Genomic DNA, 18,387 nt, shown 5'->3' with positions numbered 1-18,387 from the left:
ACTTCAAGGCTACCTCCTCCTTTCTTGTACTATCCATTTCCAGTCCCTGTGGTTTTGTGCCATAAATACTTCTTTCTTGCTTTTTCCAACTTTCTTGCTCACTCCTCCAGCTTTCTGACCTCTCCCTATGTGTTCGTGCTGATTCTGAGTGTGCTTAAAACTTGGCCTCTGCTTTTACTCCTTACTGAATCTACTCTGATGGCTTCCTGACTGCCAAAGTCAATGGCCTCATCTTTTCTAACTACTCTGCAGCAACTGGCTTTGGAACTACACTTTTCTTCCTGAAATTGCTCTCTTGGTTTCAATGAAACGTTGTTCTTAGTTTCTGGCTTTTTTTTGTTTTTGGCCCCTCCTAGTTCCTTTGCTTAGTCTGCATGGTAGACTTGCCCAGGGTTCTTGTCTAAGCCTTCTCTACTCTTCTTTCCCTTATTCACTTCTGCTGCTTCTGTGATTTGAGCTCTGTATGTATCTTCGCAATCTGTGTCTCCAGTTTCTCTAAGCTCCAGTGATGAATTTCCTGACATGGATATCCCATCCATCAGATGGTCTCATTGACTCACTGAAACTGAACATTTTAAACATTGAGTTAATCATCCTCTCTTTTGCATTCCCCCTACTGGTTCTATGAATGGGCCCATCATGCTTATAGTCCACCAGGGTTGAAATCTCAAAGTAGCCTTTGACTCACAACATCCCCATTGTCTCAAATTCAATCAATGGCTAAGTCCTTTTAGGATGACCACTGGAATCTAACTTTTATAAATCCTCTTTTACCTTCTGTGAATGCTTCAGCCCAGGCTTTCATTATTTTTATTTCAAATATTTAGTTTATTTCAAATATTTGAATATGGATGTTTCTGGTCCTTTCATGCCCAACACTTTCTACATATTAACTTGCCAGGTTAACTTTCTCTTCATGAGGAGGCCTCAATTTATCTATCCTCTAGAGTAGGGCCTCGTTGTTGCTAATACAGATCACTATATGAAAGTAGAACCATGTCCTTGACTCTTGTCTTGTGCAAACAGCCTCCCAATTGCTTGCCAGAGTGGCTTTTCTAGTAATACAGGTCATCCCCCAATTGAGAATCTTTCAGTGCCTCCCTATTTTCTATAGAGCAACAACTTCAATGCTAGCAGGGCTCATCAGATCCTTCCTAAGTTCCTTTCCCCCTGCCTATCCAGCCCCCTGCCTATCTGCCACAGCCCTGCTTGCAACCCTCTGTCCCTATAGCTTGTCCCCCTGGGCTTTCAGTGTCCCTTTCCCTGCTTTCCCTGTCCTTCTTCTGCCCAGGCAGAGTTAGGTACTCCCCTTTCTACAGCTTCACATTTCTAATACATGGTCTGACTTCAGCATTTATCAGGTTTTTATTTGCCTGCCTTTCTCTCCTCTTGACCTTAAGTTCTTTAAAGACTGGAACCCAGATCTTTTCCTCTTTGAAATTCCAATGCCTGGAACATTCAATGAATGTTAAACAAAGGAAGAATGAATTGAGTTTTGTGATATTATCCACATTTTTCTTTTTGGAACCAACATTTCATATAGGGTCTGCTGAGTTAAGGAACTATAAAGTTGTCCCTCAGGACCCCAATTTTTCCATTTCCACTATGTAGTTCATCCCAAAATTGTAGCTGACATGGCAGAGGAGGGTGAGGGGGATCCTTTGTCTAGGAGGAAGGAAAATCTAGTTCTTCTTAAGAAGCATCATCATTGTTCTCACAACAGAATTCATATCAATGAGATTAAAGTAGCCTGCAGTGGTAATTATGGGTAGCTTCCAACCCTGAGTTTTTTTTACAGCTGGTGGCCTACAACTGCAAGATCTGACACATGGACTATCACATATTCATCCAGATCGCACCTCCTAGAGTGCCTTTGTTGATGTCAACTGTACTTTATTTATCTTCAGATTATACATTTTGTTACCAATGGCACAGAACCACCAGAAGCAGTGAGTAAGGATCTGGAGAGTCGAGTTTCTTTCTAGTCTGTTCTTTTAGCAGGCAGGAATATAATATTAAAACATCACCTATTTGGCAGATTACTTCCATTCTATCTTCTAAGTTATAATTTTTGGACTTGAATAGGAATACATTCTGTGAATTTTTCTATAGTTTCACATTAATATACACATTTTTTTCATTTCAGATCTCAGTTTGCTATAGATTTTTGGACCACTTAATTGGTGGTCAACTGATTTTTGAAACTTTAAGTTAAGGAATTGCCATTTCCACTGAGAGGATTGAGAAGAAATGGGTCAATACTAATAGGAGGAACTCGGCTAGATATAGTAAAGATCTTCTCAAAGAAGAGACTTGCTACATTCTTGGAACAGTTAGAGAAGATGGCTGAGAAACTGAGTTCTCTAGAAGGTTCTGAAAATAGAAATAAGGGCTCACTGTGGGCCTCATTAAATTTGGAAGCATTATCTAGAGGCTCACTGAAGCAATAGAAATTATTAGGACCTTTAATTTAGGATTAAAATTATGTTAAATATTGGTTTTATAATTATATAAATTTACAATGTCTCTAATAAATATAAGATTACATTAAAAATATAGGATTTTATAATTAACTCTGAAAGTCCTTTGATACAGTGAAATGTTCTTTGAAACAGTAAAATTTCATTTGGAATTGTACATAATGATTACTCACACATATTAAAGTCTTACAAATTATTACCAGACATGAAAAAGATAAACTGTAGATTTAAAGATGATGAGCCAGAAGAAAAAAACAACAACCAATATTTCTCAGAGGAAAAAAAGATAAGCTTGATTATGCCGCTTCATTAATGTGGCCAATCAGTGAAAGAAAATAAAGGGGAATTACTATGCATTATAACCTCATAGTTTAAAAACTTGTATGATGAATTCTCTCTCCAGTAGCAGAGACTCCTGCAAGGCCCTGGCTCTGACCTGAAGTGCAACTCATTTCTACTCCCAGGTGAGGAAGGAAAGGCCTAACTCACTGACACGCTGTGACTCCTGCTAACTGGCGTGTGCCACCGTTGTGTTCATAATTTGCACCTGCTCTGTCCCATTCCTGTTCACCTTTGGAGGTTCTGTTCACAACCCTTCAGGTTTGCAGGAAATGACCCTGCGTTTTTTGTCAATTCTTGTCTTTCCTAGTGTAAGGGAGGAAAGCCACAGACAACTTGTTAGCTTCTAAAGTTTAAAAATCTGCCTTCTTAGAAGGCTGTGAGGTTAGTTGTGAGACAGGAAAAGCATTTAAAAAGCAATGGACTGCAAAGGTTTATTAATATATGATGTTCATCATTATTTGATCCGATAGGTCAAGACTTCTGTCTCAGTCAAGTGTCCCCCATTTACAGCCGGCCTGGTGGGGATCTGTGTACTGTGTGATCCAGTTCAGCACACAGTGTGGGAGTCCAACAGCTCCCTTCTCCAGGTGGGGGTTGGCTTGGGGGTTGGGGGTCCAACTCTTAAGCTGTCCCCTGGAGGGCTCCCTGCACGCTCACTTATAAAAGCTTACCATTAGCTGCTTTTATCCTCCATTCTCTTTTCAGTGGTCGATGGCAGGGACAAAAGTTGTTAGGTTTCCTCATTCTCTTCCTTTCAGCTCTTTTCAGAGTACCCTAGGAGTACGTGGTGATGGCAAAAGAGGCAAAGACTATTCTGGGAATGGAATCTAACTTCTAGACTTGGTGACAATTCGGGCAGACTGCCAACAGGCAGAGGCTACTGTGGTTCTCTGTGCAGAAGCAGGAGGCAGAGAGAATGAACCGGGTCCACTGCTCAGTCATGCTGCCATCACAGGGGCTTCTGGAAAGAGCCTTAGCCTCTGAGTCAGAAAAAGGGACAGCCCAGGCTGTGAGACAGAGGTCAGTTAGATTCCAGAAGAGCTGACAAGAGGGTTCCCTCTGTGACACGGCTCTGCAACCCTCCCAGGGCTTTGTGACACTCATCCTTGTCCCTGTGAAATAAACACGGCGCTTTCCTGTTTTAATTCTTGTGTTGTAACAGACTTCCTGTATTCCCCCTCTGGCCAATGCTACAGAATCTTTCAATATTTTTATGAGAAGATCTCATTCTTTTCTGGCATATCCTTTTGTCCTAGAAACATAGGTGAGAATTTTTTCTGTTTTGTAGGCTCTGGCCTCACCTCATCACCAATACAGCGAAGAGATTTTTTATTATATTTGTTGTCCTCTACCATGATTCATCGTCCATACAAATGGCCTGGTTGCCATAGAAACATAAGTATTAGAAAGGGGGCAGCAAATGGTGGCATAAAATAAAGACATAAATAAAGTGGTGGAAGTAAACCATGGGGTAGTGAGAGCATAATAAAACTTTTATTATCAGTTATTTGGGAAATCCTTTACATCTAATGTGACCATACCAGAAGCAAAGGGAGAGAGAAAGAAAAGCAAAACTTAAAAAAAAACAAAACCAACTATTATTTTTCTGACTTTGGAATGCTATCATTATTTTTGTAGGCCTTTTTGGAGTAAGAATCAAAATTTTGGACTTTGTTTGATTACAGTATAAAATGTATGATCCCCCGGGGCAATTTCATTAAAAATTCTGGTAGGGATATGGTCAGGGGTGCCCCGGTGCCTGGTGTCTACAATAAACACAAATAGCTTGAAATTTCCAGAGCCAGGTTTCCATTTCTGTTTCTGTTGTGTTGGACAATAACTTTCTGATTCAAAAAAGAATTTACGAGTTGGCGATGGGGATCAGTGGCAGCGTGAGCTCAGCTTTGTTTCCTACGACACAATTCAAGCTATGTAAATATCAACCCAAGATAGCCAAGCATGTGATCGCTCACTGAGAGTCACTAATGTCCTTAATCAACGTAGCAACTCTTACCTAACACAAACACATGTTTAGCCACTGAAGCAGAAGGACAAACATTAATGAATTCGTTTTAATTGCTCTTCCCTGCTGAGGGCTGTTAGCCTGTTGCTGTCAGTGAGGAACGCGGCACCCAAAGGCATTATATGTAAAAAATTTCACGTACAAAAATCCATCACAAGCCTGAAGGCATGGCATGGAAAGCTCAGAACCTATGTATTATGCCCAAGTAATCACTGTGAAAAATGCCTAGAGTTGAGAGCAGTGTCAATAGATTTTCACACATGACAATTTAGATTCAAGGCATAATAACTAACACTTAAACTATTCAAATGGCTAACAAATAGTGTGTATCATTTACCAGGTGTTGTTCTAGCATATATATAATTATGGTATTTACTTCATTGGATAGTTGTGAAATTTATATATATATAATAACATACATAATGTATAGAATATGTATGTATATATTGTGTATTAATACATATTATTTTATTTATTTTTAAGTTAATTTATTTTTGAAGGAGAGAGAGACAGTGTGCACATGGAGGACGGGCAGAGAGAGAGGGAGACACAGAATCTGAAGCAGGCTCCAGGCTCTGAGCTGTCAGCACAGAGCCCGATGAGGGGCTTGAACCCATGAACTGTGAGATCATGACCCAAGTCAAAGTCAGATACTTAACCGACTGAGCAACTCAGATGCCCCAATTCAAAGAATTTAAAAATAATATGCGTAATATGTATTTTGTTACATATATTCTCCTTATGATGTAGAGTGTATTTCTTGTCTCATATGTCCCTGTTGGTGGTGTGCATGTACAGACTCTTTCATAAAATCTTCACAATTACCCAATGAAGTAGGTACTATAATTAATCCCTATTTTGTAGCTAAGGAAGCCAAGGCATAGAGAACTTAGGTGACTTACTCAAGGTCCTACAGCAATGACACTGGGATGAGAACATGGGCAACCTGGTTCCCAAGTCTGTGCCTCCAACCACCTCACTCTACTGCCTTCAGCTAGCTTCTTCCAAGACTGAATACTTTACTCGAGTGTCAGCTAAGAAACATATGAGACTCTAGAGGCTGTTTATCCTTATGTTAACTAAACTCAATCTTCCTTCTATTTTCCTATTTTTAAACTTACTCTCCTGTAGCTATACTGAAGATGAAAAATCCCTTTCTATTTGAAGGGATATGCAGGTCAAAATCATGAATATACCACAGTGGTGACCCTATCTTTTGCAATGGTTTTTCTTTGTAAGGAAACCTTCAGCTTCCTGGAACGTGGAGAGACCACCTCCCAGGGTGGGTGAGGGCTGGTCTCCTATGCTGATGGTGGCCTGGTGGGTCCTCTTGTGAAGATGAATTTCTGGCAAACAAGCTGAAAAGCCAATAGGTCCCAACATCCCTTCTTATAACATTCACTTCACTTCCATCCTTGAAGTATCTGGGTTTCATTTTATTTAGGTAACCGAAGGGTGTTCCTTATTTTATTTTTATGGTGAGTGCAGGAAGAAACCCCATCTTCTTTGGGTTTCTCTATAGGAATCACAATTACAGCCACCAGAGGGGACCTACAGGACAAGAAATGCTCCCACCTCTCTAGACTATGATTAGATCTGGCTGGAAAGAGAAGTAATTACATTTATAATCATATTAAACAGATGCATGGGATTCTTATATTTATCAGGCGGGAGACATAGTTTCAAAACACTGATTTGGAGTGAGCAAGAAACAGAACAAATGTTTCATGTCCAAAGTCACCAGAATATAAGGAAGGAAAAAAAAATCACCTCTTTGGTTATTGTATCAGATACAAAGAGCAAGAAAAGAAATTTCAAACATAAAGTTAAAGGCAAAGGTAGTACAAACTAATTCGGTCTGAAATTGTTCTGTGCCATTCGTATCCTGTAGATACGAGGTATCATTTCAGTGACCTCTGGCAGAGAGCTGCTAGCATCCACCTGATCATCTGGGCACCGAAAAACACTCTTCTTTCTCACAGACTCCAGCGGCCCACCCGTCTCTTCCATGCCAAGAGACAAGGGTTACTGTTTCACTTACGTGAGCTTTTGAAGTCTTTCTTTTTCAGTCTCCTCCTCATCATGGTCCCACGAGGGCTAGTGGAGTAGAGGCTTCGAGGTAAGGTCCCCATGTTCAGGGAACTCAGGCTGTATGCACTCATGGAGGTAGGAGAGAAGGATGAAGACACCAAAGCTGCTGCAAGAGAGTGGAGACTTGGCACAGAGCATTCTCAGGTGGGATGGGAGCCTGCTACCCTTGTCAACCAGTGACAACCCAGAGAGACACATGACAGTGACGGCTAGTAAGTGCCCCAGCCAGGCAGAGGCCAGGTCTCACTGGTCATGGGGACAGCGCTGTGGAACTTCCAAGTCACAAGAGCCCACTGCTGCCTGAGGGGCAGCGTGATCCTCACGGGCACAATGGAACACAGAGAGAGGCTCTATGAATTTTGCTTTAGATACATACGGAAATAAACCTTAAGTCGCATTTCTGCACAAACTACTCAGTGCCTCTGCAAATAATCTCATCTCTCATAGATATTCTCTGACATGAATTTCACAGTGGTGAAATTCCAACCATACAAGGAAGATCTGAGAACATTGTATTCTAGATCCTATTTTGGATTGTTCATTTCCTGGCCCCATATAAAGCATTAGGAACAATTACATCCTTCCCTAATGGCAAATGCTTTCTGATGGGGGAAAAAAAAGAGACTCAGAGAGATATCAGAAATGATAAGCTGCTACTACAAATAAAAGCACAGAACACCCATGAAACCAAATATGGTATGAATGAGATGAGGAAGAGGCAGAACATAATTTTAACAAAAGATCAGGAGGAGAAAGTCTGGAACATTACGAGGGCTGTTGGGAGGAGGGGCCTTCGGGACTGGAAGGGCCGGCGCTTGGCAATGGTCCGGGTGGGACGCATTAGGGTATTGGTAGGTGTGAAGGCCGCAGTGGTTGGTGGCCCAGGAATCCCACGTGAGTTGCCTGTCGCTCCTCTGAATTTTCACTGCCCACATGAGGTGATGATGAGAAATAAGAAGAACAAACAAACAACCAAAAAAAAAAAAAAGAAAAGAAAAAGTAACTGAATTGTACAAATCAAAAGTGTAACAAAAAAATGAAAGCTGCTTGCAAAAAAAAAAAAAAAATTCTACTGGCTTTGCCCTTTCTCGTGGTCAGCAGAACGGATGATTAACATCACGGATGGAAGCCTTTCATCTTCCCAAGAATAATGCATGTCTTTCCTCAGCCCATTTTGTCTTCTTTTAAAATGACTATTGAATCAATTTCTAATCTCCCCCTGTGCTTCAACAGCGTAGATTAAAAACATTTTTTTTTAAACTTAAAAGTCAACCCCATAAAGATCTGTGGCACATGATTAGTAATTAAAGATTTGCACATCTTGGTTAGTTAGTAGCACTTGTTTTGAGAAAAAGAACAGAAGGAACAATAAATCATGTTGGCTCATGATTCAAGTGCTTTACCAGTCACATATCACAATTTACTGTTCTGACATTTTAATTACAGTCTGATCCATCACTTGGACTTGATTTTTCTAAAAAAGAAAAACCACTCATAATCATCTATCAATATCAGAATCTGATTTGTACCCTCATAAGTAAAGGTCTCAATATATTTTATACTTTTTTGTATTTTTGATCGCTTCTCGGCCTTTTGGCTAAGATCAAGTGTATTTTTGAAAAAAATATGTTCACATTTGAAAGAAACAGTGAATTCTCAAAAGATTTCACATGTTCTTTTATTTTCTTAAGACGCCACATTTTAGTAAAGCTATTTCAAAATTTTCATGTCCCCTTTATTGAAAAAATATATAGCGCATTTCCATTCTAATTTCAATATTATTTAGATTTTATTTCTATCCAGTGTTCTGAAAGATGAGCAAGGTCATGTTTGTTACTATGTCTGATCTGAAGTTTTTCACTGAACGAGAGTTGAAAATAACATATGAACTCATATCTCCTTTTAGGGTCCTGATTCTAACATGAGGTGCCTTATATGTGAACTACTGAACAATATGTATTCATGTAGAGAATCAAATACTCTGTAAGTATTTAAAGGAGGCTCATTTAGATAACGGCTTAAGTTGCACCACCTGTGACATCAGCATCATCCCCTCTTTGGGGCAAGACCACCTGTTGAACCCAAGCCCTAGCAATGGAAGAGGGCTGTGGGCTGAGGCAGGCCTGGGTTTCATTCTGACTTTAGCCCTTCCTATCTATTGGACTGTGGCCAGTTACTCAGCCTCCCTGAGCCTCAGTAGTACTTACTATAGTCTGAAGTGGCTTTATTTATTTAACATATTTTAAATATTTGTTGCTGTATACTGAAATTCCATGAGAATGGGAACCTACTTTGTTTCCCTTACTAGATAAATTGTAGCACCTCATCCATAAAGACTGATGAATGAATGAACACATAAGTGAATAGGAATCAGCCTGAGTGTACATGTCTACACTGCAGCAGCATCTTCCTCATGGTAAGGAGTGTTGTAGGGGAGGTTCATAATGGATTCTTCCCCCCCCATTCTATTTTGGGGAGAATAAGAAGACATTTTAGCAAGGTGCAATCATTGCTAATTGACCCCAACAGCCACGTTAATGTCGTTTTTACAAACTATGGTAGGCATTTCAAATGAGGGCAGAGGATAGTGAATGGACTTTAGAAATCCATACTTTCTGACCCAGTTCTTTAAGGAGGACTTTGAAAATTACTGGGCATTTTTAAGGACTGTAGCACCCAGTTACGTCTGGAAGTTTGATTCAAGGATCCCTGCCTTCAGCCACCACACTACACTGCCTCCTCCTGTGTGTGTTCCTAGATTTGGGGGGGGGGCATTCCCCCCACTCTTAACTGTGAATGACTTAATTATGTTTAGGAACTAATATTTTTGTCCTCTTAGAAATGCTAGTATGATTTTATTTCACTTTTTTAACTTTAATGTTTATTTGAGAGAGAGTGAGAGAGCGAGCGAGCATAGGAGAGGCACAGAGGGAAACACAGAATATGAAGCAGGCTCCAGGTTCCAAGCTGTCAGCACATAGCCCGACGTGGAGCTTGAACCCATGAACCGTGACATCATGACCTGAGCCATGCTTAACCCACTGGGCCACCCAGCGGCCCCTCAAGTTTGATTTTAATGTAAACTATTGGGAGATGCCTATAGGCTAGATAAGAAAGATGATGAACAACTTTTACCCAAAGTAGATGACAAGGTGAGAAGTGGAAGCTTGAATTACTTAAACTACCAACAGCACCCTCTACCCCTCTGAAAAATCACCATAATCACAATTAAAATTAATCACAATTCAAAAATAATTTGTTCTTGGTCTTCATGCATTTTAGTGCATACATTCATCCTCTCAAATTGTCTCGACAGATAAAAATATTTAATATTTCATGAGTTGGAAACAATTTGGACTATTTATGATGTATATACAGGGCAAATAAGCAGGGGGAAATGAGGTTGCTGAAGATAATGACAGTTTGCAAGGTTCTGCTCCATATCGCTGATTCACTGAGAGCGGAGTTTACCAAGCCAAGTCTCATACTGAGAAAGCACTACACAATGTGCATTCTTATACCTCCTGTGCTCCAAATCTAGTGATGACTTGAGATTAATTTAGAAGAAACTTAGTTTGAGAAATCTCTCCCCTCTGCCAAGGTGCCCCAAGGGGTCTCCAGACCTGAACGGTGTGCATTCCCAGGACCTGCACCTCCTGGAGCCCCTCCCATTTTTAGTCAAATGAGGCAGAATTTCTTTTCATAACCTGCCTATACTGCTTCAGTTCTCGGCTCCATTGTGTAAAATTTAAATCTGATAAAGGTAATGCTGTACTAGAGATTTTCATTAGCTTCAGGGCTGTCTAAGCTCCATTTAATTAAAAAAGGTTGCATCCAGCTGACTCATTCAGTATGAAAATTAGCTGGTCCCTCTGTTTTTTTCTTCAAACTTTGGAAAGGCGCAGTATATTTCAGAAGGTGGGAGACACATAATACAAATGATCTCTTCACAAACAAAATTTCAATTCCAGAGAAAATTGTTTTCTTTCTCTAAACATAAAAAAAGTGCTCTTCTCCATTAGGGCTCCCTGACAGCCCTAGTGACGCTTTAAGGAATCGATTTCAAGGAATAAACTAGGAGAGCACTTGGCTTAAGGGAAAGGGGAGAGGAGATGGAACAAAGACCACCCTGGAGAGTGTTTCTTCATGTGATTTTGGGCTCCAAGTCTTTTCTCTTGTACTGGGTTTTGTTTAAAGATGCCTAGGTAGATGGTATATAAACACTTAGCAAATGTATCTGTGAGCATCCCGACAGTGAAAATGTGGGTCCCCTCAGCTGACCCTTGTTACTGACTAAGAGTAGTCAAACATTCTGATGCTTCCAGGAAAGACATTTCTTCATAAAGGCCGTTCCTTTATGAAAATGCTAAGGAAAAAGCTATTCTGACAAATAGACAAAATGTAGAGAAAGTCAACCTTTCATACTACTGGTTTTCCTCCCCAGATTGGAAGCGTCTGCCCTTAATACTCATTTTATAATTATTTTTAAAAAGTGAGAGTTTCACAATTTGCCTTCATTGTCCTTTAGGTAGAGTGGAAATTCACTATGCATAATGGGAAGTCAAATTATTTCCCTTCTCTCCACACGCAATTTCCAACAAAGGCTTTTTTTTTTTTTAATACCAAATAGTACAAGTCTGAAAACTCGATTTCAGACAATATTTCTTTCCTCAATTTTGAGGTTTCAAATAAATTACGTTTGGCTCAGGAAAAAGGATCTGGGAGATGAGGAAAAGTAAACAAAGATAACCCACTGCTTTGAAAGAAATGATAAAGCCAGAATCAGCGTCTGTGTCTTTCTGCTTCTAATTCTTTCGAGAGAAGCAACAACTGTAAAAGCAAGATAAAGAGATTTATCCAGACGGATCCTTCTCACCATGCTCAGGTCCCTTCAGGGCCAGGCGGGTCTGATGATGGGGAAGAATCTCAAGCTTGACCTGGTCAGTGGTGTTTGCCAGGAACTGGGTGGCTTCTGCGAGCGTACAGTACTCCATGCTGGTTCCGTCGATGGACAGGATGTGATCTCCCACGTGAAGGGCACCACATCTAAGGAAAGGAGAGATACTCAGTGCGATGAGTGCTCTCGTCTCCGGAATGTGACTTTCACGTCCTTCACAGTCTTAACATTTCACACAGTTTGCATTTACTTAAAAAAGGAAAAGTTTGAGTGTTATAGGAAACACCATCTGTCAAATGTGAAGCACCTTGCGTATGAATAGGAATGTAGGAAATACAGAAAAAGTCAAGGAACTGTTTTTCTCTTGTGCCTCTTAAAAAATCATCTCATTTCGGGTTGATGGTGCCATAAGTTGGAGGGAAGTGTGTGGGAGGGAAGGGAAGAACAGGAAAACTTTTCCCCTGGACTTTCTTCTGTGATTTTTCCTTGTTGGTTTGTATATCTATAAATATGAGCTGGTGAATGTTCAGGATGTCAAGACATGACTCACATAATTGGAGTAGGATCATTTGCAACTAGTTTATGTGTGAATGGCATAACTGGGGGAGATTCATCTATGCTTTTTTCAGAACTGTCTCACACAAGCTGCGAAATCACCAGTTTTTTACTACTCTATTTTACTTTGTTATTTTGGAGTTAAACATCAATTAGTACAAAAGCTCTCGATGGCGATGGAAATTATGCAGGAGTCAAAAGAGTCATAAAGGAGGCCTGCGTGGTGAGTGAAGGGAAAGCTGGGGTGGGGGAGGGGCTAGAGCTACATCTTGCTGAACTCAAGAGACTGGCTACTGGATGAGTTGAGAAAAGCAAACACAGCAGTCAGCATCCCGACGTACCAGTCAAGTGGACAGCTCCTTAAACTGGTTACCCCCTGCAGAACGGGAAAAAAACAGAGGGAGAAAATTAAAGCATCCTGCACCATTGAACTGGAGAACACCTCTGGATCAATGGTTGTCACTGTTACAGGACTGAACATAGGGTAAGACCACGGTGGAGCTGTAGACTGACCAAGACAGGGGTTGCTGTGGGTTACTGCGTCCGAGCTGGAGGTTTACCAGATAAGGCGAGGGCATATGAAAAGGAGGCTGGAAACATGAAAGGCAGGCTGGGCCTTTTGGAGTACATCTAGAGACTTCCATAGGGAAAACAGTCTCCTTCTCAAGACAAAAAAGCATTTCAAGTCATCCCTTCTGTCTAAAAATGAAAGTCTGAGGGGAAGCACTTAAAGAGCTTCGGCTATGAAGGTGGGGAGTTTTCTTACCAGGAGGTGTGAAATAATTTATTAGATGGTGAGGTAGTCTTTCTCCACCCCCTCCTTTCTCACCTTGTAAGTCTAAGTCTAAAGTATTAATTTGGAAAAATAATTCAGGAAAAAGGGCTTTGGTTTTTATTGTGTCCTAGGGATGAATGATGTTTTCAGGGGCCCTTGCAGATGATGAAACGCTAAGTTTTACATTCCGTGACAGCATAAAACCTCTTTTGAAAGACTGCATTATTTCAAAAATATTATTCTACTCTTTTAAGACAAAAGGAATAAGATTTTATGGTGGCAAGATTTAACTGTTAACAGTTCGGGAAAAACTGACTTCTCTAAATGGAGCACACTAAAGATATACTTGGCTACCCTACACCAAGAACAGTTTATCACCCTAGAACATGGCAGGGAAACTTCTTCCGTTGCTGGACTTCCTTTATTCCTATTTCTAAAGGCCACACCAAATGTCTGGAGGCAACCTAACATCCGGGGTGGCTGACAAGCTGGGTGAATTTTTAAGCCCTAGAACTGTAATTTATTTTCTTGATGAAACATGTAGAGGTGGGCAGAAGAGCTCTTTTTTTAATCATATGTATGTGTGTGAAGGCATGTGTATATGTGTATGCATCACATCTGTGTGTATATATGTATGGAAATATATATATAGAGAGAGAGATAGGTAGATAGATAGATAGATTTTAACACTCACGCAGTTTTGAAAAGTAGGCACTTTCTACAACACTCACCTGTCTGCAATACTTGCAGATTTGATTTTGTCTATGACAATGACCTGTTTGTTACAGCACATCGAGGTAGTTAGGGCAACCCCAAGGCTGGCACCAGGAGTTTTGGCAACTTCAACTAGCAGTGGCCCGGATGCTGTTGCCACAGAATCTGTGGAAGAACAAATATCAGAAAACAAAACTAAACAAAACAAAACAAAACAAAAACCCAATAAGCAAACACAGACACACAAGAAATGTGGGGAATGTTCAGTGTGATGTTGGTCTGTTAGTGTGAGCACCAAAACTTACATTTCCCCCGGGGTAACATGCCCCCTGTCAGTGGTAACTTCTTAGGGCATCTTTTAGGACACCTGTTCTATTCAGCTTCCATATCCAGTAATACGTGCACAGGTTTATCTCTTCAATTAAAATTTAAGATTCACATCAGTGGGGACAATGTTTTGTGTATCTTTATGCCCTCTTTATCTCTTAGCATAGTGCCTGGCAATACTAGGTTTCTCAATAACAGGTTTAAAAATGAATTAATTCCAACATCCTAGCACCTACTGTGGATGGATGGATGGATGGATGTATGGAGAGAAGGAAGAATAAATGATGTCTCTAGGTAGCCAAACACCAGGAATGCATACACTAAGTTGAATTTGTAAATCCTTTCGGTCTTTCTTTATCCTGGACCTGATCTAGGGTCACCTCACCCTTGGGAGTGACTTTACATCATACATGTTTTACTTTTGGCTTGGAACACTCTTTATTCCTTCAACTCCCACTTGGGGTCTCAGTGTAAACACTGATTCTTCTGAAAAGCTTCTCGACTCATGATTTGGTATGATCCCTTTCTCAGGTGCTCTTATAGCCTGCTATCTGCCTTCAGTAGTGGCACACACCTCATCGTTTCATAGTGGCCAGTGTAGATTACATGCTTCTGTCCTTTGCCAGACTGCAAGCTTGCTGTGAAGGCAGAGATGATGTCTTATTGATCACGGCATCCTCAGTGCGTGGCATAATGACTGGCACATAGGAGGTGTGCAATATGTAGTTGTTGAATGAATGCATGAGTAAATAGAAAACTCAGGATGTCACTTAAAGTTCCAAAGAGGAAGGGGTCATATGGGTAAGAGCCCTGGACATGGAATTAAAACACCTGCATTGTGGTGTCTGGGAGAGACTGCCAGTTAAGTATCTGACTTTGCCTCAGGTCATGATCTTGTGGTTCCTGAGTTTGAGCCCTGCACTGGGCTCTTTGCTGATAGCTCAGAGTCTGGAGCTTGCTTCAGATTCTCTGTCTCCCTCTCTCTCTGTCCCTCTCCCACTTGTGCTCCATCTCTCTCAAAAGTAAACATTAAAAAAGAATTAAAATATCTGCATTTAATTCTTTGTTTTTCCACAATATTTTGATCATGGTACCTCAGATGGGTGATTTAAACTTTCTCAATCTGCTTGCTTACAAAATAGTACCTTTTCCTCAGTGCTTACTTTGATGAAATCAATGCATAGTTAAATCATTTTGTAATTTACAAAATCCTATACATATAAAATACTATTATTATCATGATATTATGACCTCCTGTATTTGAATCATCTCATTTTACAAAGTGCATGCATATAGCATATTTTTATTATGATCACTATATTATGACCTCCCATATTTGAATCATCTCATATATTGCTCTGTAATATTATTCTGATTTTCTACTGTTCTTCGTTAACACAACTTTATCTTTCTGCAAGTACATGTTTATCACTGAGGCAACACGCAGATACAGTGAACTAGGAAGTCCGCATTCCTGTCGCTGAAGCTCAGGCCATATGTACTGACTCATGAAGCTGAAAGTTCCATAGGAGAGAGCCATCTTCAGTCTGAGGTGAAACAAAGTATTTCCTAAATAAGGTAAATGTGTGAACTCTCATGCCAACAACATTCGTATTCCAGCACTAAGGAGTCTTGGATGTACTATGCTTCTTTTAAAAAATATTTTATTTTATTTTTGGCCTACATTTCTTACATGATTGGTGATATCAAAATAGTTTAATCCTTAAAAAGGTGACTATTAGGGTCTGTATCTCTTCCTGTCAATTCCAGGGCAGAATCTTATTAATAATAGCTGGGATGCACCAAAGCTCTTAGCCTACTAACAAGACTTTTGATTCTCAGGTGTTACAACCATAATTTTTGCCATTAACCTAACTCTTGTGGCCATGACTCCCTCATCTTAATCACCGCGCTGTGTCAGCACCTTGATCTAGGGCCACTGATGATATCTGGCTTCTCGCCCTCATCCCTCATTGCCTGCTTCACTGCCTCACTTGGTCACGGTGCTCTCCAAGGTCCTGCTTCACTCTCCCCTTGCAGTTTACAAAGAGGAGTCCCTTTGGCTATGTGCAAAATCTGATCTGCCTCAATTGGGAACTAGTAAAGAATTCTGGTCAGTCCTTGTAACCTCTGTTTGAGTTGTCCTTCTTTCACTAGGGAAGGCAACTCTGCTCACTTCTCAACTCCAATAGTCAAAGTTTTGTGGCTAAGGCAAGCACACATAATCTGGTACCTCAAGCTTCACCCCCTGCCATCTGCTGTCCTTCCCTTCCTTGAGCACGCTCCCTAGCAAGGATGATCCTCATGTGAGCTCTGATCCAGCAGGGCTTTTTCTCACATTACTTTTACGAACTTTAGAAGGACTTAATTAATTAGGTATAGTTGACATATTATATTAGTTTCAGGTGAACCATGTAACAATTTGTATACATATTTGTAATACTTGTATACATTGTGAAATGATCATGCTAATAATAGAGGGAATAATTTTAGAAGGACTAATTTCCAAAATCACTTCCCACAGATTTGCTGGATTTTAATAGATAGCTTTGTTGAGGTGACAATCACAGATATCCTTCCACTTTTTTTCATGTCAAATGATAAATTTATTTGTCTTAACAAATGAAAGTAATACATTTTCTCTGTTACTTACACCTTAGTCTCTTACAAATGACAGAAATTGAGAGGTGCTCCTTAGTATCCCATCTTCCCTCCTTTCTTCAGTAATAAGTTTTCCAAGTTTAGCTGAGCAAATGGATGCCCAGCTAGGGACATTTCCCAGACACCTTTGTCATCAGGTGCAAACATGTGACCTAGTGCCAGCCAATGGGGAAGTGAGCCCTTCTGAATGTGCCTTAAAAATGATGGTGGTGCTTTCCTCTATCTCATTTCTTCCTTGTTGCTGTTGCAGTGTGGGCCCAGAACTGGTGACCCGTCTTCAACCATGTAGACAAGAACAGGAAGCCACACAGAGAAAGCCTAGGTTTCTGAAACCCTTTATCCAGAGATTGAGCTCTCCCAATAAATAACCTTCTATCATATTTAAGCTAGTATTTTAAGTTTGGGTCTTTGTTAAAAGCTAAGTCTGTATCCTGATGGGACTTTTCACTGGAGTCTATCCCTCCAATGTATCTTTCTTGAATTCTAAGAGGCAGCTATTTATAACTAGGTATTTGCAGATGTAAATGTTTAACAAACCCACCACCAACCATTAACCAGTACATACTATGTATTCATTTTTCTTAAAAGCATTAGATCATGATTAAGAGTCAGAGTTTTTAAAGAGGTTATCAGCATATGTGGAAGTTGTTTAAATACAAACTCTTACATTGCTATTCTTTTTTTCCTGGCCTATATATCTCTCAAGGTACTAAAAATCATATTCTCGCGTCGTTCTAATGTTCCATTTATTGTGAAGAATGAATATTAAACTTTTTCCTGCAAGACCAGGGCTATCAAAAAAAAAAAAACCAACAAAAAAATATCAGCAAACTTGCAGGGTCTTGATTACTCACAAAAAGCTTTTGACTTCTTGTTCTTTAAGGATCGAATTCATCTTTAAGAACACTTTAATATGAAGGCAAAGGTGCTATATTGGGTGTCTTAGAAGAATGGAACTATTAGGAGAAATTGTCGGTAGGAAAGGAGGCAAACAAAAAGTCACAAGGGAAGTGCCACACATTAAATTCATGTGAGTAGCTGACAAAAAAGGTTTATGGAGGTAATGGGCCACCTTTGCTCCCCTCATTCTTTTAGCTTTGTACTTGCCTATTAGTGTCCTGCTGTCACTGAATAATGGATTGTATCATTTGGAGGGGGGTCTTGGGATTAGACAGATGAGAATGAAGTGAGTCTAGAACAAGTGTCAGGTTCTCTTAGACTCTGAAGTAGATGATGTGCACACAATTAAAGTGATTTATGGGGGGGTGTGGGAAAGGAGCATAGAAAAAGGGAACCAGATCTTCTACTGCCATTAGTTTAGAAGAGAAGAGAGATCATACCAACAACTGATCTGGCGCACTTCTGTGAATGGAAACTAGAATACAGGTTCTCTTTAGGTAGTACTTTCCCCAATAAGGCTTCAAAGGAACAAGTACAGTATTTCCATTTGGGAGAGCCTAATGTGCAATTAATGAGTTTCTTTTAAACGTTAAAAAGCCTCAGAATTCTGAGAAGAGAAGTT

At 40.2% G+C, this 18,387-nt stretch overlaps 1 protein-coding gene across 1 annotated transcript in view; it reads right to left on the bottom strand.

The window, feature by feature from the left end:
* GRIP1 (glutamate receptor interacting protein 1) overlaps positions 1-18,387 on the bottom strand; it is a 228,996-nt gene that overhangs the window by 80,435 nt on the left and 130,174 nt on the right. The window contains exons 9-12 of the mRNA XM_029954085.1: positions 13,895-14,042; positions 11,813-11,982; positions 7,706-7,861; positions 6,887-7,042 (exon numbers count right to left, since the gene is read on the bottom strand). Of these exons, the coding sequence (XP_029809945.1) occupies positions 6,887-7,042; positions 7,706-7,861; positions 11,813-11,982; positions 13,895-14,042 (630 nt within the window). The remainder of the gene's footprint in view (positions 1-6,886; positions 7,043-7,705; positions 7,862-11,812; positions 11,983-13,894; positions 14,043-18,387) is intronic.

Source organism: Suricata suricatta, chromosome 10, assembly GCF_006229205.1.
Source record: "Suricata suricatta isolate VVHF042 chromosome 10, meerkat_22Aug2017_6uvM2_HiC, whole genome shotgun sequence".
In the NCBI taxonomy this organism is placed as follows: Eukaryota; Metazoa; Chordata; class Mammalia; order Carnivora; family Herpestidae; genus Suricata; species Suricata suricatta.
The sequence above is the reverse complement of the archived record's forward strand: the minus strand, read 5'-3'. Positions and strand labels throughout refer to the sequence as shown.